General features: G+C 35.8%; 1 protein-coding gene across 3 annotated transcripts in view; it reads right to left on the reverse strand.

Moving 5' to 3' along the window:
- The window catches only part of LOC145681096 (protein kinase C-binding protein NELL1-like), a 434,908-nt gene that overhangs the window by 34,998 nt on the left and 374,072 nt on the right, over nucleotides 1-25,838 (reverse strand). For all 3 annotated transcript variants that reach the window (XM_081752492.1, XM_081752491.1, XM_081752493.1), the window contains exon 6: nucleotides 8,205-8,333. In XM_081752492.1, coding sequence (XP_081608618.1) covers nucleotides 8,205-8,333 — 129 coding nt within the window. The remainder of the gene's footprint in view (nucleotides 1-8,204; nucleotides 8,334-25,838) is intronic.

A 25,838-nucleotide genomic window follows, 5' to 3' on the forward strand; every position in this document is an offset into this window, starting at 1 on the left:
ATATCCTTAGAAGGAATAAAGCATAAAGAAACTGTTGGAAAACAATCAAATACGATGTCCAATAAAGTATTCCTAAATTGAAACAAAAGTGAATTTAACTTATAAGTGAGAGTGAATAAAAGTCAGTGCGATTAATATGAATGAGCAGTGTTTATGTGATACGACACAGTCATATAAGAGAGATGAACAAACTAATTCAATAATAGCATACAAGAAAGAGTAGAAAGTTAGATTACATAAGCATCTAAGATAACTTCAATAAATAAAACATAAAAGGCCTGTGTAAAAAGTACTTGATCTTTGTTTCCGAGAAAACTATAGGGCACGGGTTGAAGGGGATCTATGATGTGTTTAGCTTGTCGGTAGCGTTATTTTCACTTGTGTTTGCTATCGTAGAGAAGTAGTTATGTAGGGGGTGCTGTTGTGTGGTCTCGGCACGGGTCTAAAATGATGAAGACTTGAGTGTATGGTTACGACTCAAAATTGAAGGTGCAACAGAGTTCGTGGAAACATCTAACCTCCCCGCGAAATGGTTCGCCAGATGCGTAGCAAAATCAATGCAGTGTTGATTGTGATCTTCGATTGCTGTGGGATTGTGCATCATCATGAGTACGTAAAGAAAGGACGTCCAATTACAAAGGATTTCTGTTTGGACTTTTCCGTTGTATACCTGACGTTCTTAGTCGAAAATTCCAGACCTTTGTAGCTCAAAGACCTTGAAAGGGTACCAGAATAATGATCTGTTCATATGACTCACATGATTATCTTCTTCAGCACATCGCAACATTCTGATGGTTCATTAAACTACCTACTCTCTGGATGTAGCCTCGTGCAACTTTTGACTGTTCTCAAAAATATAAAAGCATCTGAAAGGGACGCGTTTTTACACCTGAAAGGACATTTAGCGTAACGCGATGACTGTGCTGACAACACTTCACGGGGCACGGTTCCAAGTCTGGCAATCAGTGTAAAGGCCATTAAACTCAGTGCATTGAAACAGAAGGAAACTAGTTTGAAGGGGATTAGGGCGACGAAAGCATCAGGTGGGTGTTTTGCTTTTTCAGGACAATGGTCGGATACTTTTCAGATAGACCTTGTACGTAAAAAAAAAAAAAAAAAAAAAAAAACTTTATAAAAGATTATTGAGAACTCACTACGGACAACCATAAACGCGTATTTCACCAAAATTCCGAACTTTTAGAAGTCCAATTGTTTTTTAAAATTCTAAAACTGTGTAACAAACATTTTATGAGATTATTCGATCATATAATACTTTAGTTGTATATATTTATATAAAAATAAACTAAAAAGAAGGGAAACTGTGATCACTGCTATCCTCAAGAAATTTTTTTAGTTGTGAGACCATAATTTTATCACATGAAATGTCCGGGTAAATGTTTACTATTGTTAATAATGTAAGAATATAGAAATAAGTAGTTTATATTAATTGTCTGTGTTTTTGTAATTTTAGAACTTTATGTTAGTTAAGTGATTACTCTTTTAGAAAATCACGAGTCGATTGTATGTATTCTGATGTATGTATTCCGATTTTAAAAGATAAAATGTAGAAAAGAACTGAGAACAGTAAATATTTTAATTAATTTCTTAAATGCCAGAATTTACATTAAATTTTTACAGCATGATATTATATAATTCCATGCTTAGTATATTTGGCTTGAAATAAATTTAAATGAATGAATTACACGGACTTACATTACATTCAAGCAACGTAAAGTTTTGCTGGAAGAGGAGACATTTAAAATTACTAATCTTAAAAGTGACAGCAAATAATTTGTATCAATCTTTACCAGAAAAGCTGCTGTGCTTTGCAGTAGAAACTTTTTATTAAGAAAAACGAAAAACTGTATGTTTTATTAATAACATATTTGAAATCATTTGCAAAAGAAGGAAGAAAATATTATAACTAAACATGCGAATATATCTTACAATCGCGGTATTGAGCAATGTGACATTCATTATTACTATTTGGTATTCATATAGCTAAAATATTGTAAAAATATATATTATATAACAAATCGAATAAAACGCAAGCATGCTGTTGCTTAGATCTTTGTAATTGTGAAAGTACTTTAGATCTGCACGTAAAAGGTGATATATTAAATACATTATACATGAATATGATGCTATCCTATTAATACATTCAGCTAAAAGTATTAACTTTAACACGTATTTACAAACTGAATTGTTCTTATACTGGTAGATTTTAGATTGAAAATTTGAAGAAGAAACTCGAATTAATAACAGAATTATTCAATTTGGAGAAATCTTATTATATACATTTACAATATCTACATATCTGTTTCACGAGAGGCAAAAATATAATGAATTATTGTAGAGCTGAACTACATTTAACAGATCTTTGTTGTGAAGGATTGAATTTGACGAATATCAGCTGAAGCAAAAGCACGTGCACTCATAATGGTTAACTTAGAAAGCACATTGGGTTTTGCTGCCTACGAGAAAGCAAATAATCTATCATATATATCTTATGTTGAATTGTCTGAATAAAGAAATCACCAAGGTATCAGGCTTATTTCATCTCACACGAACCAATAAAATGTTATCATGCTTGCTCTGGACTTCTACGAAAGCTTAAAAAGCTTAAGAAATATATTCGTCCAGCAAGCGACTAACAATGAAAGTAAAATTCATACCTAAGAAAAGCGTTGGATTCGTTGACTGCCTTATTTAGAAATACAGTAAGCGTAATTAGAGAAGTAAATGCTATTCTTCAGAAGGAAGACTGGAGTTATGTGACTCCTGATGATTGGGTTGCAGTTTAGTATGCATGAAAGATGTAATCAAAAGGAAATAAATAAATATTATAAAATGCAGGTAAAAATTTTGGAGAAATTGTTTACATCATCCAAAACTAAGTGAATACATAAAACAGAAATATTTATCTAGATATAGTTATTTAAAAAGTTTATCATTCCCCATTTTTATTTTAGGTGTTAGTAAATTTGTTTGAAACAATTTTATTGAAAGAAATGTAAATAGAATTTTGTTAGAAGAATGTTTAAATAACTGATTAATGTTTCTGGATAATATAAATTATATATATGTAACATTTATGGATTGGTTATTAATGTTATTATTAGAAATATTAAATTAATTAAGACATAGTTTTCCTAATCACAGTAAAGTCATTATAGTGTAATCATTATTTCATAGCGACCAATCCAATTTGTGGAATCTGATTATTTATTTTTATGATTCAACAAACTCGTTAATTAGCATAAAAACTATTATAAAACACGTTATTTATTTTTAAAAAGATATTCAGTTATTTAAAAACGTTTCACACAAATTGTTTTATGATTGTTAAGGAGTCAAGCTCGGAATTTTGGTATGGTAGTTGACTGTATGTATTACAGTTATTTATAATGATCATAGAAAACATACTGACATGCGTTTATAGGTATCTAATAAATAGAAAACAATCCAGAACATACATTGTTAACACCATCTTGTTTCCACACAATGTCGATAAATACAAAACAATATTTTAACAAAATATTTTTGCACATATTTTTGTTTTTCATTTAATCACATTTACCTTCCCATTCAAGACCCGAAAGTGAATTGTGACAATTGTAAACATTACGAGATTTGAAAGAATTATTGATGATACACAGTATGTCGGAAAAGTAACGGAACATTTTTGTTTACAGATAACCACTAGCTCCATCTATTGAAGCAACATATCGTCGGAAAACTGGATATCTGCACAACAAAACGAGACCACAATTATGAGAACCGATTAACAGAGTGTCAAGTTATAGCAAGAAATTTGAGTATCTGGTGTCACCTCGTCACAAAAACACGATGGAGCAAAGAGTCAAGCTAGGTAAAACATTTATACAAACATTGGAAATTATGAAACAAGTGTATGTTGTTAAGGGCCTATCTCGTACACGTGTGTTCGAGTGGTATACGCGATTCCGGGATGGTCGTGAGTCCTTTGAAGACGACTCAATGCCAGGCAGACCGAAAATAAAAAATCACGATGAGTTGGTGGAACAACTTTGTGAAATGGTTGCTCACGATGCGAATTCAACTGTGAGATAGATGGCGGAGGAATTAAATACGACGAAAGACATGATTCACTAAATTTTGACAGAGGATTTAAAGAACGGGAAGTCTGTGCTCGATTTGTTCCGCACATCTTAACTGATGACCAAAAACTTCGTCGCGTTGAACATTGCAAGGACCTGGTTAAAACAGCCATACGGAACAGAACATTCCTGGAATCGATTGTAACTGGTGATGAGACTTGGTAATTCAAGTACGACCCGCACAGGCCATGAAAGGAACATTTTATGACAACGTTACACATGCCCAGTCTGCCGTGACGAGGGTCATTGAGGAGATTCTGAAAAAGAGCATTAAAAACCCTATGCCAGCATTGGTTGAACGTGCCCAGAGATGTATTGATGCGGAAGAGATGTATTTTGAATAAAAAGAATTTCAGTTGGTAAAATATCTAATTCGTTTTGTTTAATTTAAAAAGTTCCGTTATTTTTCCGACATACTGTGTACTAGACAGTTAAAGAAAACAGGAATATCTCGAAATCTACCAGCTTTACCAACGACTGTTAACATACTATGTTGTCACATTTAATATTTTGTTAAAAGATTGACATTTTCATCAACATTTGCTGTCACTGATCATAGTAGAATCATTCATTTATTTCCATGAATCTTTAAAATCTTACAAAATTGTTAGTTAAATATTGTTAAGTATGTTTAACGAAGGTTGATGAAACCAGTGGATAAGCATTGGTCTACTATCAATTTTACATTGGAATTTCATTGTTATATAACTTGTCTATCGTTTAGACTTTTAATTTAAGGTCTCTTATGTGAGAATCGTCAAGTAAAGGAACTCACAATAAAGAGTTGTGTTTAATTAAGAAGGCCAATCGTCGGTTAATACTGAGCGGAAATGAGATATATTAGAATTCAATTTATATATTACTTGGTTTCGGAATTTTGACTTTATGTGTTACAACTATTTATAAAAATTGTAAAATATTATATAGCCACAATTATTACTCTCAAAAAATACATTCTTTAAATATAAGTAATGGGTTCATGTTCAAACCTAGATTACTTGTAAGTGATGACTTTAATACGACTTATTCCGAACAAATTTGTATTTCTTTCGCAGTTTCTTAGGAACAATCAAGTTTCAACGGTCTTAATTTATTACAGTCTATGTTTGTTAGTGTTCGTTGTATCTGTCTAGTTCTTACTATAGGTTTTTCGTGTTACATATTTGATATACTAAAAGAGTTGTTTTGTTACACATTATATAAGCAGTTTATTTGTGTTTACAAGCTTTCGTATGTTTCCGGTGAGTTTCGGGAGTCTTCGGTTCCGACACGACCCGAACTCGTTCGTGTTATCTCGTAGAGTTGAACAAAAGGCGCCATTTGCATCTATGAAGTTCAAAACTATTAATGTCTGTGTTTAATAAAACGTGGACTTATGCTGCAAGAGGATGCATCGGGCAGAAGAAATGTACGTGAAAATACAAATGAAGCCTGTGCACAGAACTACAGCTGTTTAAAACAAGTCACATGTGAATGAACTTCTCAAGAAGATAGAAGATTGCTAGAAACAACTACATTGAAGCAGTTTTTATAGAAGACAATACTGCTATTGGCAGTGGAGGTATTTATGTAGATAAAATTCACAAAACCAATACTTGCAGTATGAACAAGGTAAGAAACTGTTTTTCCTAATCATGACTAGAACATTATGTTGGTACCGGTAGGCGTGTTCTATAACACCAGGGGTACTCTGCTAATTCAAGATAGGAAGCATTGAACAGCCGTGAATGAACACGTGCCTTATGTATTTCGTAGTTAATGTTGACAGGTTAACTTAGAACTATAGTGACATATTTCCAACAATTTTGAGCTATCTTATTTTCGCCGATTAGGAACAGTCATGGTTAAATAGAATTAGATTAATGTTGCATCGAACTGTTTTATTTTTCTTAGTGTGCATTCTAGAAGTAATATATATATATATATATATATATATATATATATATATATATATATATATATTTAAGAGAAAGAGGTCTTAATACCAATTTTCTCTGTGAAAGCAGAAAGTGTGAGTAGAGTGCAAACAAAATTGAAAAAAATGAAATGAAATCTTTGAGTTTTATGTCCTACGGTTATGCCGATTAGGCTAAAGGAGACGGTGATGATGAGTAATGAATGAAAGTGGAATGAAAAAGTGGGAGGAAACGGGAAAACCCCAAGGAAACCCATGCAGCAAACAAAATTGAGTGTCTATATATCATGTAGGTAAGTTTTCACATATGTGCTTGTCCAGAGTGAGGTGAAAAATAAAACAGAGTAAGGTGTAACTTGTCATTTGATATGATTCTCATATTTGTAAAGTAGATACTTATTTGATTTTCTTGCCAATCAATCGTCTGAGAACTACACTGTTTGATACTTTTTTTTATTTGTTAACAATATTCTAATTTGTGTCACATTTAAAATTCTTGTTAGATTGTATTATGAGTGTATTAAATATTAACAGTTCTTGTTCTTTAACCTAAAAAGCACATTCGTGGGACAGAGAAACAAAAATAAATAAATATTAATAATTATAAGGTTGATGGAAAGAGCCTACTATGCTCCATGTCACAAAATATATAGAGTAAAGAGCATTATCGTTTATGCTTATCCAGTTATTCCCATTGTGAGAATATTTTTCTTCTTTGAATATCGACAGAGCTATCAGGTTGCTATCTTGTATTTTTACTGTTTGCTATGCTTCAGGAATTAAACCATACTTCAAAAACACGAAAACCGAAAAAAAATAAAGTTAGTATGTTATTGTCATAACTCTTCAATTGAAAAATTGTCGTTTGGCAAAAAAAAAAAAAAAAAAAAAAAAAGGACATACACATCGAAATCAAGAATTGAATAATCATTTTCATTTTATAGCACTGCTTCATTTTTCCTAGATTCAATAAATGAACATGAACATATATCAAAGCATGAATTGCTTATTTTATGGGAAAGTAAGTTTCATGGAAACTTGAAACTAAAAGAAGGCAGTATTTCATACTAAATGAAGAATTTTTCGAAACTCACTAAATACGTTTAGACCTAGTAATTCACTGTACAAACGACAAAAGATAAATTACAGTTTTTAAACTGTTCTTTTTGTAGTGAAGTTTAGTTATTCGTTCGTCTTCAAGAAGCACTATACACGATGTATGTGACTTTCTTAAGTTACACGCAACATAGCATCTTATTACTCGTATTAGAGGCAGCTGATTGATATGTAAGGCTAAGAACAGCATGAGAAGCATTCTTTATATATCACAAGCTGTCTCAACCATGACAGTATTTGTTTCATTGTCTCCAAAGTTTCGCTGACTATTAACTAAAGATGGTAGAAATTATTTCAACCACTGGATAACCATTGAGCTCATTGGACACATGTATACTATTCTTTAATTTACGAAAGTGAAGAACTCATAAGTAACAATGAGTGGAAAAAGAAGAACATTATACAAACCTTACTTTTGGAAAACGAAAAACAGAACCGCTTACCGGAAATTACAACAATGACGTTTATGTGTATTTAGTTATGGGACAACAAGGATACTAGTCCGGTACCTTATGATAACAAATCTTGTTGGCCCGACTTGTTTAAACTTGTTTTGTGTTTATGCTGTTAAAGATATAATAAGTGAGGAAGCCATAAGTGATTGAAGTGTATTTTTAATTTCTGCAGAATGAATGATAAGTATTAAGGAAACAAAGTTTAAAAGTAACAAAAATAGTTTAATTTATTGGAATAACTATTGTGATAAGTTTTGGTGATTATTAAAGTACCGGTAATTTTAATCGAACTGGGACCGCAATATTTAATTATATATGTGTGTTACAAAATGCCATTGCTTATACGGAAATGTTAGTATGAAACATTTATAGCGGATGTTAAGATCTTCTGTTTACCAAAATATCAGAAACGTAGAGATTGGATATTTAGTTATACAGAAATTACTTATGCGGAACCCTTAGTTTGGAATGTTATCCTTTTTCCTCTCACTAATTGAATTAATAACGACATATTTTGTGCCATCAGAACAACACACAAATAACTATGTTCACAGGTACACAACATTGTCTCATACTTACCACACACGCGCAGATGTCACAGCCTTTTTGCCACGTAGCACCATCAGCATGCACTGAACCATTGATACGGCAAGACTTCTGACAATCACATTCTTCCACACGACTAATTCTCGCTTCCGCCACCACCAGCTGCGGAAGAAAAACAATCATAACTAGAAATGTGATCGAAAGTTTAATAGGTGTGTTAAGAGAAGGTCCGTGAACTTAGAAGCTTTCTTCCGCAGTTTTTAAAATAACGAACGAAGGACAACGACAAAATTTGAGCTTCGTAGCGGTGTAGCATTTATATGTGAAAGTACTATAAAAATGGCAGTGTTTTTAAGATACTATTTATCACTGCAAAATTTGACCGCTCAACAATTACTTAATGCAGCTGTTATTGTTTGAGATTTAGTGTTACTTTTCGTCACCAAGGCTATGAGTGGTCCCATTTCAAAATGGATTAACTAAATTTGTGACGAAATTGAGATAGAGTGAGTGAATTGAGAGTTTTATTATGCGAGTATGAACGAAGTTTGTAGCTTCTTTAGATGAAGTAAGTTGTGACTAGTGATAAAAGTTATCAATTTTTAATACAATTATTCCCCTATCTCAATTTCGTCAAAAATGTAATTGGTCCGTTTTGGCATGGGACCCTAATATGAGACGTGATCCTATCGTTTAAGGTGGAATCCGAACAGGGGTGTAGCCAGCAGGTTTCTGTAGGAGGGGGCCGTCGTTTTTGAATGGGGGGGCAGCTACAATCTACCAAAAAACATGTGTTGCAGCTAGTGTTTTTGAACCCTGAAAAAAACTGGAAAATTTTGGTTTCCTTCCGGAAAACTAAAAACATTGTTTTTAGCTTCTTCTTCTTCTTCTTCTTCATCATCATCATCATCATCATCATCATATTATTATTATTATTATTATTATTATTATTATTATTATTATTATTATTATTATTATTATTATTATTATTATTAATTTTTTCATAAATTATATTACAGGTAGTTTTTTATGTTTAACCAGGAACTAATGTCCCGGACCAAACATTATAACTTTGTGCATAACTATTTCAATACACAGAACCTATCTATAAAGGTAACCAAGACAATTCTATCGCTTTCTCACCCACCACCTCCGAACATTCATATGTCACCTAACACGTATCTGGAAGATCAAGAATAGATAGACAAGCTTCTGCAAACGTTCTGGAAAGCCATGGATTCCATCGCGGTAGAACGTGGTGGGCCGTGAAACGAAGAAGGTATCAAGTGCATTTTGCACCTCTACTAGGGACTTGAGCTGGCATTCTTTAAGGTCATTGTCCAAGGAAGAAAACAGATGATAATCGGACGGTGCAATGTCCAGGGAGTATGGCGGATGCAGTAGTGTTTCCTATTCAAGGCGTAAAATGGTGTCCCGGGTCATCTTAGTCACGTGGGGCTTAGCGTTATCCTGTAACATAAGGACCCCTTTGAGATTCAGAAGTGCAGGCTCCAGAGTTTTGAGTTTTTCTTGAACACGGCTCAACTGCTGACAGTACACAGTTGCATTGATACTATGACCAGCTGGTAGCAGTTCCCGATGCACGATGCCGTGAGCAGTTCATCAACACACAGGACTTTCTTCTGGTGCAGTGCTGGTTTCGGCTGTCTTGGGATGCTTAGTACATGGGATGCTAACCAATTATGACGGCGCCGTGGAACTTCATACAGGACTCACTTCTCATCACATGCCGTCACCCTGTCCAGAAATGGCTCCTTCCCCAGACGAGACAGCAAAGAAATACAGGTGTCTGCTTGCGTTGCCTTTTCACCCGGAGTCAAGTTATGTGGGACCCATCGATCCAACTTCTAGTGTTTCCACAGTTGATGAAGGTGCTGCTGAATGGTTTCGCCACTCACACAGAATTGTCCCCATGGCGTAAGCGTCGGTGGACCACAAATAGGCAATTAGCGACATCTCGCCAAACATTGGTGGCGCCGCAGCGACGATCCCCGGTGGCCTCTCTTCCGTTTTGAAAATTATACCACTAGCGGTAGAGACGCGATAAAAAGCCAATGAACCATAAAATTACTCCCCCAAAATATGTTAAATCGGCTGTATGTGTGATTTCTTTACATTAAGGTGAGTCAAAAACACTAAAAAAGCATCAAAAAATTACCCCGAAGGGGACTCGAACCACCAACCTTATGATTACTAGGCCAGTGTTCTTCCTACTTCGTTACGAAGGCGATGAAGGAAACGTCGCTTGTAAAGGGATAAATCGTTAAGATCTTTTTAATTTGGTTAATCAGAGTGCTGCTTTAACCGTGTATATTCGACGATAACTGTTTGGAATTATATAAAATGTGTTTGCCATGTAATTTTGTAACAAAATGACGCGTGTCTATTTACTTTATTTCATAGTTCTCGGATACTCACTTTCTAATGATCGCCGACAGTTGTCATCTAAATTCATGCAATTATCGCACTTATCTCAAGATTTTTCACTTCATGATGTTGAGGCAGAGGTTATTCTTGACCCTCGGAGCTTACTTTAGAAACAATTCGTCAGGAAAAAATAATATATAATAATAGCCACATGCACATGACTGGCGATAGTTCGTGTTGTCTCTTCGCGATTCTCCGCGAAGAATATAAGGAGCGCGGACCAAAACGAAGTTCTCGCTGCTACGTGGTGGTAACTTCAACACACCCACTAGAGATATATGTTTTGACTCGACGAAACCCTGCCGCCAGTGGGACACTAGCTGCAATTCTTGGACGTGTCGCTATAGCGACGATCGACATTTACCGCAAGTGGCCACTAGGTGTTTTGCGACGTTTACGGCATGAAGGTAGGGCAGTTCCTCACATGTCTGACAACTGTTCGGGTCAATTGTTGTCTGAAGATTTACATTTTGTACATATCTTGGTCTTCAGGCACGCGGTGTGTCTTCGAGTGTCTCGTCACCGTCCTTAAACTTGTTAACCACCGCTGCACTGTCCGCTCAGCCGCGGCATCCTCACCAAAGACCTGGCATATCTTCCGCCACACTGCTGGGCGTTTGGCCCCAGTTTGAAGTCGTACAGCATACACGCCCTATGACGCTCTATGGTGGTTCCATGTTTACTCTGTTCATACGCAAGTTCACGGTGTAACTGAACTGCCACAACTAGGTAGTATGTTGGATATATAAACACGAAGAACTGACTTTCGCCTTATCTCCATTCACATTCAACTCACGGTGTGAGGGCCAATTATCGCAGACCTCCACAAAAAGCGACAGAACTTTCTTGGTTACTTTTATACATAAACTGGTTTTCTTTGAAATTGCACTTAATTTATTTAAGATTTTCTGACAAAAATGTTTATTTATTATTCGTGACTAAAAAGACATAATTATTTTATTAACAGCTATATCTCACTTCCTGTTTTACACGAAATAGCATTTACAAAACCGAATGAAATCCAAACTGAAAAACTGAATAAAAACGTTGTGTTTCACCAAATCATACATCTGATTAAAAAAAGTTTTCTTGAAACACTAATTACAGCATATAAACAATACAATGTACTTACAATTTAGTTTAATACCACTGTTTTATGGTAGAATTTATAGTACCTTGTCAAAACGTTTGTTTTGAAACTGTCAAATACAAATCACCGTAAATTGTGTAATCTGCTGTCACAAAAAGTGTACCATACTATTTTCGGATCGCTATAAGGAAGATATACCATACTATTGTGTGATCGGTATGGTAAAATACTATTTTTCCATACTATTTTACCGTAAATTATTATTTATATGTAAAGTTTGTTATTTTTAAATGACTGAAGCGAGGTAATCTCACAATGATGTTTTAACATGTGGTCATTAGGGAGGCCAGGAAATCATTTGGGGGGCCTGGCCCCGATGCCCCCCCCGTGGCTACACCCCTGAATCCGAACCTAAAAAAACACACGCGCTAGCCATCAGACAAGCAAAGAGGTGATCAAATCACGATAAACTATATCAACTGCATCGGAACTGCATTCTAGTGATTTCTAAGCACTGTTACGCCTACCCTTTGGCACTTTCATGTTGGAAGCTAAATATTAAAAAAGGGAATTTAAAATGAATAGTATAATGAAAATTCCCGAAGATCTGTTTTCTAACATTTAATTAAAGATTTTCATTATATTACGGTATCTATTATATTACAATCTGTTTGTAATATTTACCGAGTTACCCTTTCTTAAAACATTCCCTACTAGAGACAAAACTATTCGTAACTCATTGCTGAGTAAAATCTAGGCAAATAGAAGGGACTATTTATATTATCGATGCATCAAACTGTTACGACGGAACGAATCATAGCTTTTTGTATCTTCTCAAAAATTATCCAGGTTTCTTTCGTACTCTTTTCGATATTCGAACCCTGCTCTATCTCTTTTAAATTCCTACTTCTTTAATTTTCATTCTCTCATTTATAAAGGAAAGATATACTGTTGATTAAAAGGAAAGGGACCGTGTATATTAATAATAATAATAATAATAATAATAATAATAATAATAATAATAATAATAATAATAATAATAATAATAATAATAATAATAATAATAATAATAATAATACATTAGTTTGCCAACGCACAGCAAGCAGCTGGAGCATGTTATAAACACAAACACCCAAGGTGTCTTCTTGCTGTTTAAGGTAGTTGCTGTTTAAAATACAACTAGCTTACACCATTTTCTCACAGTCAATGTCTTGAATGTCACCTGGAGAACCACGTTCTTTTGTTTTTCGTTTTTTTTAACTCGCTTTACATATAATAATGGAGAAATACTATGTGAGGCATTAACGGATTCACGTAAAGATGAACAGGCGGGAGAACGAGGTAACATATCCGTGTTAACAACATGCATATCTGTCAATGCCATGGTCGTCTGATCTGGAAACACTTCAGAGGCAGGGAATAGGCTTCTATCACGGAAGACGTGAGTACGGTCGTCCTTGGTGGTGTTATGAACAATCTGTTTCTTTTCTTCATTTGTATTCGTAAGTAGGATTGGCGGTTTAAACACGCTAACAATAGTTTGAGGTTTCAGTATTTGCAGTGGAAATTCTTTGGCAGTGAGGACGGGAGATTCTGGACGGAATCTCTCTTATCAGCTACACTAGTATAAGGGGAAATGACATTTCGGGAAGGCTCCGAAATTGGTTCAGGTAAGGTGGACACTTTACGAAGATCACTGCTGGTTTGATATCCAGGGTTATAAGATGAGCTGGGGGCCTGCGCTTCGGACACATAGATATAATACGTTTCAAGGAGCCGCAAATATGGCAAGTTTGAAGTTGTCCTCAGTAACATACACTGCATTTTACATTATCAAGAATTAGTGGGAATTTTTTCAAGGTTATGGAAAACACTCGGTTGTCATTATATATATACAGATGGTGATCAGAAAATTGGAAACACCTGTAGTTGGCAACACGTCAGATGAATGGGTTGGCAGTGGTGTCGTGGCGCCCGCAGCGCCGGACCGCTGGTGGTGGTGTGTTAGTTCGGTCTCCATACTACGTCAGGCGCAGTGGAACAGCAGTGTCCAGGTGGCTGCAGCAGACGAAGGTAGTGTAAAATGGGAGACCTTTCAGATTTTCAAAGAGGGCAAATTGTTGGTAGGCGGTTATGTGGAGTGAGTGTGACGGCAGTGGCTACTGTGTTAGGTGTGTCGCGTGGGACAGTGTCGAAGGTGATGACGGCCTACACAACACACGGGAGAACCACATCGGAGAAGCGGAACAATGGGCGGAAGAAAATCATGAGTGACAGGTCACGCCGGATATTAAAGAGCATTGTCACGCAGAACCGTCGTGCTACTGCGGAGCAAGTGACGGAGGAACTCAATAAACACCTCCCCCACCCTGTTTCGACAATCACAGTCCGCCGCGAATTACATGACATGAACTTACGGGGTCGTGTTGCACGGGCCAAACCGCTCATCAGGGACCATAACGCTTTCGCACGCCGCAAATGGTGCCGCGACCATGCAACTTGGACCGTTGAGGACTGGAAACGTGTGATATGGTCGGATGAGTCATCCTTCACCCTATTCCCAACCACGGGCCTTGTTCATGTGTGGAGAACGCCTAAAGAAGCTTATGATCTGCAGTGTCTCCGCCCAACTGTGAAACATGGCGGCGGCTCGGTTATGCTGTGGGCCGCAATATCATGGTTTTCATTGGGTCCTGTGGTCACACTTAGCGAACGAATCACTGCCAACGATTATGTCGCAATTTTAGGAGACCACTTGCATTCTATGGTCCGGATGTTGTTCCCGGACAATGACGCCATCTTCCAGGAAGATAATGCACCCATTCACACAGCTGGCGTTGTTGCAACGTGGTTTGAGGAACATCGGGATGAAGTTCAACACCTCCCCTGGCCCGCCCAATCCCCAGATCTCAACATAATTGAACATCTGTGGTCCGTCTTGGAAACACGACTCCGGCGACGATTTCCACCTCCATCCTCTCTCACAGAACTGGCCGATGCCCTGCACAAGGAATGGTGTAAAATTCCACTTGCTACCATTCACGACCTCTATGCCTCCACCCCACGTCGCATCAAGGCTGTTCTGAAGGTGAAAGGTGGTCCGACACCATATTAATCTGGTAAGTTGCAATTTCGTTCAGGTGTTTCCATTTTTCTGATCACCATCTGTACTAGTTTTCCTACAGATCTGTATATATATATATATATATATATATATATATATATATATATATATATATATACTAGCAGCGTTCACCCCGCTTCGCTGCGGTCACCCCGGAACGCAATAAACTTTGTTACTTAGATAATTTTTACTTTTTCGCTTTCAAGTGATATGATAAAAACCATAGATGATTGCAGTAAATGTTAACATTATATCGCCTGTCATTTATGTTAACCCGCCCCGCTTCGTTGCGGTCACCCCGGAACGCAATAAACTTTGTTACTTAGATAATTTTTACTTTTTCGCTTTCAAGTGATATGATAAAAACCATAGTAGATTGCAGTAAATGTTAACATTATATCGCCTGTCATTTATGTTAACCCGCCGAGTGACACGGTCATGCGGGTTGCATATAAATACGTTTATTTTTACCTATGATGAACTAACAAAGGATTTGTACGTTATGGACACTTGAATGGTCAATTATCTCAAGACACTGGTAATTAAAAATTAAAGTGATATGATAAAAACCATCTAGGGTCCAAATCCTAATAACCCCCCAAAAATGAAAGAAATTGGTTCAGCCGTATTAGCGTGATGAGGGAACAAAGGATTTGTGCGTTCTCTTTTATATATAAGATATATATATATATATATATATATATATATATATATATATATATATATATATATATGCGTAGGAAAACTAGTATTTAGACTTTATGATCAATTTTGAGTACGTCACCATAGTCACTCAACACTTGAGAAACTTTGTCATTTGGATATTCAAAAGGGAGCTCAAATATCTTCATACGGGCAATATGCACTTTAGCATCCATGATGTAGACGTCACTGATGGAAACAGCAGTTTGTCCGGTACGTGTTCAAGAAATTGTTTATGTGATGCACTATTTTTGAATTTAATGTACATGCTATAGTCCTCATTGCGTAATTGTAATGCCTGAATATCTTGGAATATATTTTCAAAATGTATACATAACCAGGAATATAGGTCGGATGAAGAGGGTTCTTTACTGTATTGCGCATGGTTTTGTTAAACACAAATTTGACTGAATTTTCCGATAATTCAGCATAGCTTGTGTCGAAACTTCATCAGAATATTTCTCAAACTTAATCACAATGCTTGAGCAGACTAGCTATCATACTTTCGTAAATAAATTTTTTTAGCACTGGCAGCCGGAGCTCTACTTCTGCATGTCCATTCCATTCAACTGCTCGTAACGAAGTCCCTATCACTGAGCCACCGTGCCTCGATAAAGATTTTTTGGTAATTGTTCAAGACAATCATAGTATCTTTGAGTTTAATAACTAGATTGTTTTCCATATTTTCTTAGTAGTTAAGTCATTCTTTATAGGGTAGAATAAACACATATCAGTAAAATAAATAATTGAATTAATATCGTTTTAGACTTCCAAATTATGCGTAAATGTGGAAATTTAACAGAACGACTATGTCTATCTGTCGACAGGTGTCAGGGCGAAAACGGTAAGGGATAATGGAAAATGACTGTCTAATATGAATTCATCGTCCAAAGAATGGGTCCCAATTCGCTCCTATTCGTCTATTACTTTCGTATACCAATGGTTTGGAAATCTAATGCAGTTCCACAGGGCAAAACGAAACACACTGTTTTAATTAAGACTTGCTATAGAGCCTACAGTTCTTTTGGTAGAATGTTAAAGATCATGATCGTAATGTCATGGAGTATCAAAATTATTTTGTTTTCTAATATAACTTGAAATAAGTTATTTTTAATTAAGTATACTGAATCTGTACTACAATAAATAAATAATTGTATTAATTAAATATAGTTTTTAAATTATTAATTTTTATAAAACTCTTTCTGATAAAATGTCTGAGATGATCTGAAAATTGAGGTGCTTGTTTCACAAAACTTAAGAAGTCTTTAAGTGTTTTTTCCCACAAGTTTTAAAATATTATTAAGCAGAAGCACTAAAATAATAGTACATAAACGTAATGTTAGACCTCTAATTTGTCGAAATTATTTGGTCTAGGAATTAATTCGTGCGGTTGGTACGCACACATTGAAGCTGTAGTACAAACACAAAATACATATATACCTTAAGAAAAATATTGTCCATCGCTAGCCACCACTTTCGCCCATCTGTCAGGCAATGTACGGATTCCGTGGCGAAAGAAGTCCTCATCCTTGGAAGCGATCCAGTCAGAGACCCATGTTTCGATATCTTCTGAAGAAGTAAACCGCTGTCCAATCAAATCGTTGTTCATGCAATCGAACAAGTAGTAGTCCGAAGGAGCAACGTCTGGTGAATACGGCGGGTGGGGTAAAACTTCCCATCCGACATTTTCTAAATAGGTTTTGACCGGTTTTGCGACATCTGGGCGAGCGTTATCATGTTGAACAATAAGTTTATCATGTCTGTTCTCCCATTCTGGTCGTGTTCTGGCCAGAGCTTGCTTCAAACGCATTAATTGTCGTCGATAACGTTCTCCATTCATAGTTTCACCCGGTTGCAGCAGCTCATAGTACACCACACCTTTCATATCCCACCATATGCACAGCATAACCTTTGCACAGTGAATATCTCGTTTTGGTTGTGATGGACCTGGTTCACCTGGTTTCACCCAGGCCTTTTTTCGTTTAGGGTTCTCGTAATGGATCCACTTCTCATCACCCGTAATAATTCGATGCAGAAACCCCTTTCTGCTCTGTCGTTGAAGCAGCAATTCGCAAATGGTTTTTCGTCTTTCAACGTCTCTGTCTTTCAATTCATGTGGAACCCAATGTGACATCTTTTGAATCATTCCCATGGCTTTCAAGCGTTTGGAGACTGTTGTTTGATCAACGCCTAATGCTGCTGCAAGTTGTTCCTGCGTTTGACACGAATCCTGCTCGAGCAATGCTGTCAATTCTTCGTCTTGAAATTTTTTTGGCTGTCCAGCTCGCTCTTGGTCTGCCAAGCCGAAATCACCACTTCTAAACCGTGCAAACCACTTCTGACACGTTCGCTCAGCTAGAGCATGGTCACCATACACTTCCACCAAAATACGATGACTTTCAGTCGCACTTTTCTGCATGTTAAAGTAATGCAGCAGGACACCCCGCAAAAACACTTTATCAGGCACAAATTGCGCCATGTTCACTTAACTACAAACTGGTGTTGTTGACGCTTTAATCCACTGCCCTATACTACGAACGATACGCGATGACAGGGGTTTGCAACACATGTGTGGATACACAGAACTGTGGGACGCTCCGTTCGTTGCGCCATCTCTTGTCCACCCGCACGAATTAATTCCTAGACCAAATATAATATTATCTTCTTCATTCTATTTTAAAATCAGTTGTATCATTTTTGGTAAAAGAAAGTGGCATTTTTTGCCCTATCTCTTTGCAAAATGGCAAAGGGAAGACTTTTACTGAACTTACAAGGAACCGTGCGATACCTTTTATAGTACTACAAGAGTGCAGTGCAATTTTTTTAAAAAGACACTACGAATTTACATGTCATTATGAAGTTAAATGTTTTAGAAGCATGTTAGCAAATTATCCGATCATTTTCTAAAATCCGAGGTATGTCACACCACTTTTTGCAGTCACTATTTTCCAACTCTGCCAGAAAAGTTATTTTCTGCTTAAGAATAAGCAATTTGTACTTTGGAAAAAGTTCTAACAGAAAATAGTCCATTTTAACATGAAATTGAACTAATAGATAATATTTTTACAAAACATTATCTTTTCTTATTTGCATTTTTTAAAAAAGTAAATCCTTATGGAATCGTAATTATTTTTTTTGGGGGGGGAGGGAGAAATTTTGAAATAAGCTAATAAAAATATATTTGATTAATTATACCGTCACTGCTGGATGTGTTGAATGTAAACATCTTTTATTGTAACAATTCGTACAGAATGTTAGTTTATTGTTATCGATAAAACAAGAATACTCTTCTCCTCTTGATCCATGATGCTACTCCCTACCAGACAAGTTCTCCCTTGAAAAAGCATTAACTACTTTGAACTGATTAAATGATTACGAGCTTTAGTACCATCTCTCCAACCTTAGGATTGGTCTTGATTAAAATATGTTGTTCTTCGAAGATTGATTATAATGTGTTGGATGCTATTTATACATTTTTAAAGGTCTCATTAGTTTCAATTAATTTCCTCTCGGCCTTCTAAAATTTCAATGATACCCTTTTTGTTAGAATCCGACTCACTGGCACACCAGATCAGCAGCAAATTTCAGCTTAAGCAACTGCGTAGGGCCAAATGTTTGAGAGAGTCCCGGATAAGGAACTCCGAAAATAATGTATTCTATGGACTATAATGAGATCATCCGTTCCTTTACAGAGAATAAAGTTTGTCGCGTGACAAAAATCTCGTAATAATAAATATAAAGATTTATATGCTGTAATTAGTATTTGTCCATTTCATTTTTAAATCTACTTAGGACCGTATTTATGCACGGGCCAACATTGCCTGTGGTCCAGGGCAGCCAACTGAGGGCCAGCAAATTCTCTATTATTATTATTATTATTATTATTATTATTATTATTATTATTATTATTATTATTATTATTATTATTATTATTATTATTATTAGTGATATAATATTATGCGGTATATTATTAGTGTATTATCTATATATTATTTTACGAGTATTTATTGGATATATTTTACTTGCTATTTCCACTTAAATATTTGTTTATGTCGTAAATTTCATTGTGCCAGATTTTCAATATCGGTAACGGGTCGGTAAAGAAGGAAGAAAGATGCATGATGGTGGTGAACAAGGAGTAGTATAACTTCTATCATAATTTTTCAGTCCACATTTTGCTCAGAATATTTTGTGTTATTTACAACCCACAACAAGAGAGAAACGTATTATTTTATCTGATTAAGCAAAATTGTCTTTTGTAAGTATGTGTGTGTGTGTGTGTGTGTGTTTTTTTTTTTTTGTAAATACTACGATTTTTTTAACAGCACTGTCTTATAACACAAACAGTAGTTGTATGTAGAAACCAGTGGGCTTGTGGTTGTTGTATTCTACACTGCTGTCACTTAAAAGGAAATAAAAAGAAAGATTTATTAACTTGAAGGAAATAAGCGAACATCAAAGAAACCCAATTCTGTCAACTGTCACAGTTCAAACAAGGAATAATGATTATCTACACAAAATTTTACTTGCAGAATTCAGAATACCATCTGTCAGGAAGTGGAAGAAGAAAAGAAGGCGTCTTGATTTGTCCTGCACGACAGGATGTTGACAATGAATCATGAAGATTTACGTAGGAGACACTTGTCTAAGAAGGACAGATAATGGAGATCTCTTAGTGCGAATCAAAGGAATTAAAAAAAATTCTCTAGCTGAAAAATAAGCATGAACACGGATATGTGATATTCATCTAAAGTGAAATCACTATATTAGATCTGTAAAATTTTGCACTGCAGAGGGATGGTATGAATAGTAAAGTTGAAATCAGAGTGATACAGCATACTATATAATTTTCTTTTACTGTCACGGATGTTACCTCGCAAGGCTGTAAGAAATAGGAGGCCAATTTTTACTCTAGACAGCTGTGGTGAGATTTTTTTTCGATTTACTGCACTAAGAACATTATAAATGGTAACGGAGTAACCCAGATTTAAGTATGTGTCATTTGAGGCTCCAGAGGGCAATTACTCATGAGTTTAGGATTTAAATAAATTTTAATCAATAGGATAATGTTATACCAATGAAGAAAACGAAGCGCTACTTGTATTGGAGAATCTTGCTCTTCTCAAGCAAAATCTGAGAAATGACGTTGCTGCAGGGCTAGTTCTAGACATTTCTTAAGTGTAAGCAAAACAATATTTTGGCGCCCCCACATAAATAATAATAAAAGAGTAGAAGGTTGCAATGTACAAAAACTCTTCGAATTGCAAACTTATTCAATATCTGTAGTCTCCCTGTGAATATTAACGAAACATGGGGAAATTATACCGGTAACTAATTGACTGTGGATGAATACTGAATAAAGTTCCAATTTTAATAATTAATTGCATTTTTTTATTAAATAAGCACAAGACACAAGATATATACCTAAGATGTATTTTGACAAGTACAGCTGAAAAATAAATGTCGAAAGAATAAAACTTTTGAGCTTCAGGTCTAACATTAATACAGATTTAATTTTGACAAAGAGGTATACTTGTCTCTTATGCTTCATTAAAAGCATATTTACATAGTATTTTCTAGTGATACGGTTATGGTAATTAGCTTAATTACTAGTTATCTTTGTTGCTGAAAAATTCATGTTATAAAGACACTTTTCTGGCTTTCAATTTGGCATAATCTCTTATTATTGCATCCGTATCCATTTCATTAAGTGTGTTATTCTCAAGGCTATCAAAACTAATCCATTTAATCGTTCTTGAGATATACGGTAGTTGATCTCAAATACTTTTTTATTAATTTTAGCTGAACTTGTTTAATACACAACAAATGACAAAAATGTGTACCTCAATCAGTATTTAATTCATCTTCGATCCAGTGGCGGAACTTCAAAATCAGGTTCCCGCGCAAAAAATTCTTAACCCACACCCCGCAAAAATTCTTCTTATGACCTCTTAGGCATATAAAACAATTCAGTCCTGCCATGTCTCTTTCCAACATAGACATTCGAAATCAGGCAGTAAGTAACACAATATATAACATAAAGAGTGGTGCATCCAAGATTTCTCTTTTAGGTTCGAAGATTTTTCAGAGCAGACTACGAAATGCAAATATTTTTCTGTATTTGCACCCTAAAATTGTGCTTTTTTATTCTTAAAAATTAAGACTTTCGGATCACCTCGGCTAGTGCATCCCTGATCACAAGTAACTAATAATCAAAACTCTACTTTGCATTAGGACTCTTAAAAAATGTTTAAAAATATTGCTCCATCTGAATTTAATAGGAGAGAATAGATTGATAATAATTGTTACACTGTTATATACAACGAGCGTATCCATACGCTGCTGTGATTGACAGTGAGAATTCTAAAAAAAATGTTACATACAGTGGCGTAATTATGGGAGGCTTCCGGGCTTAAGCCCCTCCGAAATCTTACTTACTATAGTAAAGTATATGAAACATCTTGCAAAATTTTCACATTTTTAGGCAAATCTTCCCCAAAAGTTAGCAAAGCCCCCACTGAAACAAAATCGTAAATACGCCACTGGTTACATATAATCCTAATGACCTTTCGATTACAGTTACCCTTTCGAGTTATGTACGCATTACTGCGTGAAAACTAATTATACTCAAACAAATCTTGAAATACATTAAATTTACTCAGACCCGTAGCCGAAGAGGTCGTATCCACTCCATTTTAATTTAATAATTAAATTACTGTAATCAAGTAAAATAAACTTACAGTTTCAAAAGTTAGTTGATTTGCAAATGCTTCGTTAACAATAACTGGTATTGACAACTTCCTCACCTCAACATTTGCATGATTATCACTTTGAAAATGTTATCCGAAAGAAACTTTTTAAGAGCCTTCGCTTGTCTGTCATCTTCCTTCCGATAAAATGCTAACTTGTTTTTTTTTTTATCTTCGGTCATTATTATTACATGAGAAAGAAAGTACTATTGAGTGAAAACACACATCATTATAAATTTAAAAAACGACTCAGGACAGAAACGAAAATGTTGAATGTCAAATAGACTAATAGGCATTAACAAAGTGAGCACTAAGCAGTAGGCAGCGACTGTGAGCCAGTGATATTAGAAACTTCCCTCAGAAAAGATTTTAAAAAATCCATTCGTACCGCCTACCTTTTCTCAGCATTCGCACGCCTCCGTAGACCAATCGACAAAAAAAGCTTAGTCGCTAGAACTTCAATACTGTGCATTTCGTTTACGCAGACCTTTCTCAACCCTTAAATGTGGTATATATTTGGCAATGACATCCTCTAGCAAGGTTGCAGAAGGGTTGTTGGGAGAGAATAAAGAGTCTGTTACATTTGTCTTGTGTTCATATAGTGGGACTGTGGAAATAATGCCACTGTTTTTAGTCGTACTGCTGTGGTGGTTAATATAACATCTATTAAAAAGCTAAATTTCCCAGTCACATGTCGCGAAATCTCCCTTTTTCTCGCTTTAAAAAATCTTCCATAATCTCCCTGCGCCGCAGGAAATTTTCCTCAAACTAACGTCACATGTGAATGTGGCATTGGTTCCAATTGATGTAAGAATCCATTTCAATTGTAAAGGAATGTTTTACAGCCAATCTAAGGAAAATTCAAGTTTATTGTCCTTTTGATGCATTTTTATTTGTATCTCAGTTTGTACAATATTTATTTGAAGCTATTTGGAAAATTTTTCACCATAACATTTTCTCTAATAAATATTGATGTTTAAAAGACAAAATTAATTTTCCAGTTTGGCACCCTCATCATTTGGCGCCTCCTGCGAACGCGTAGTTCGCAGGATTCAAGATCCGGCCTTGCGTTGCTGGATTTGTAGAACGTACGTATTGTTTACTTATGAATGCTTCATATATTAGTCGTTGAGCCAGAATCCAAAAAATAGGTTTTTGGTTTCATCTCTAAGGACTTGATGATATATATCTTTTTGTATTCACAGTGGTCCAAGGTGTTCATCAAATGATGATACCATGAAATTTGTGGTAGCTTAAAGCCGCCATATTGAAAAATGGCTGTCATGTCTCTACATTTACGAGGTTTCGCGTATTTATCTCATAAACGGTTCCTCTTATCGAGAAAATGAAGAGGAATGAAATTGAAGAGGATAAAATTTTGCACATATTATGTTCAGTAATATTTTTTATTAGAACCAATCGATTAGGAGATATTTGCGATTAAAGGAGAAACGACCTTGTTTTAAATTGTAACACTTGTTATTTTCCCTGGAAATATTTTACCGAGATACATATTTCTGAAGTATTTAATATTTGTACCAATAAGTTCCTTCAAAAATTATTCATGTTAGTCTTCATCTTCACTGCTGTCGTCATGAGATGACAGTCCAGCGTCGAAATCAGTGACTTTTTCATAGTTGAAACAGGTCTGTATTTTGCACATGTCTATACATCTGAGGCTGTTGGAAAGGCACACACATGAAGGCATGGCACATTTTCTTGGGCAAGAACATGACATCAGTTCCAAAACAGCTTCAGGGGCAGGAGAATCCATCCATTGTACTCCCAGACAAGATCTTCCCTCACTGTCCGTTGTAGAAATCCAGCTATGGTCCACCGGGGATGGAAGCTCTGGATCAGCTTGTAGACATTTCTTCCAAACGAGGGCTTGGTAGTTTGCTCTTCTTATATGTTGATAGAGCTTGTTCCGACATGGAGGAAGGCTATGAGGTTCAACAGACCCCTTTTTAGCAGAAAATATGCTGTAACGCAATTCATTGATGTCAGTGAACTTTTGCTGTCTAGAGTAGAGCTAGCAAACAAAGAACTCAAGCTGCTTCTTTGTTTCCTCTGGTATTTCAGCTTGAGTTCCAAGAATACTTAAAGCGGTTCTGAGTCTAGAATTTTGAGTCATTATCTTGTAGGCTGCAGATTTCTCCTTGCCTGCAAATGCACTTACTGCATCGCACCCAGTAAATGAATGAAGTCCGGGCAATACTTTACACACTTCTTGACCTAGAAAAGCATTCATCTCTCATGTTGTAGTACTTTACTCTGTCACTAGATCCACATTTTAGAAATATTGATCCCTTGTACTTTTTCAACTGTTCTTCTATAGCAAATAATATAATAACAGCAACATCTGTGTCAACGGAGTTAATAATTATCTTTCTAAATCCCGAAAAAAGAGCATGTTGTACGTGAAGAAGAAGTCGGGTATCCGCCTCTTCTTGGAAACATGTCAACTCAGGAGCTTCTTGTGCCAGTTTGCTTGTAATTTTATGGCACTTTTCTTCACAAGTAACATACATAACTCGTGTATTCAGCTGATTGAGATACTGCACGCCCTGCCACTCTTTACAAATGAAACGTATAAGTTCTTTCTTGTTCTCGTCATCAGATAAAAACTGCTTCCATTTTCGGACTGAATGGGCAGGAGTTATATGTTTCACTTTTATAGAATCACCGACAGCTCGATGTTTTCGTTCGCTACTTTTTATAGACACTTGTCTGTACGTATCAAAGACAACGTGAATTGTCTGAGAAAATACGGCTTCTTGTAATATTCTCGAAAAGAGCTTGTCAGCTACTTCGCCAAATGTTTGTAGTCCCTGTGGCAGCTTTTGAACAAGACACATTCCATCAAAGATGTTAACAGCGTCACTAGGAATTTGCCCATCAGTTGCAAAGTCTTTGGTCAGGACTTCCATCAGTTTGGACTTAGCAGTTTTTCGAATCGAACCATCAGGAGTAGCCAAAGATCATGGAAGAGGTCCCAGAGGGGAAAACGAACTCTGTGTTATTCATCTTCACACTCTCTTTCTTTTTCAAATCGGAGAACGTCTTCAGCTTCTGCTTCTTGAGAGGCTTGAAAAATTCTTCTGGTTTTGAGTCTTCAGACAAATGATCTTTCTTGAATTTTTCATAAGCTTTTTGGCTTACTTCATGTGCTGTGACCATGTCTTTGACAATGTCTGGAGTTGGCACAGTTCCAGTAGATAAATTGATCATATCTATTTCTTCAAACGGATTTATCCATTCATTGGTCATTAGGTTTTGTAACGCTGAAACATCACGTTCATCTTTTTGGATCCTAGGCAAAGAAAGATCTGGATGTAGCACAGATTGTCCTGGAGAAGAATTGCAGCTTGTTCTTTCACGAACCATGTGAAGAAATGCTGCTCTCATATCAGAGTTTAAATAGTATCTTTCAACTGCTGCAGGTCTTTTGCTGAACATCGTTGAACCTTTTGTTCCCTGTGTGTCTTTATTTATAGTTTCTTCAATATTATTTTCAGAACATGCAACTCCCTTGTTAACAAATGGTCTCAAAA

This window comes from Thermobia domestica, chromosome 3 (genome assembly GCF_964235325.1).
Source record: "Thermobia domestica chromosome 3, izTheDome1.hap1.1, whole genome shotgun sequence".
NCBI classification, from domain to species: domain Eukaryota; kingdom Metazoa; phylum Arthropoda; class Insecta; order Zygentoma; family Lepismatidae; genus Thermobia; species Thermobia domestica.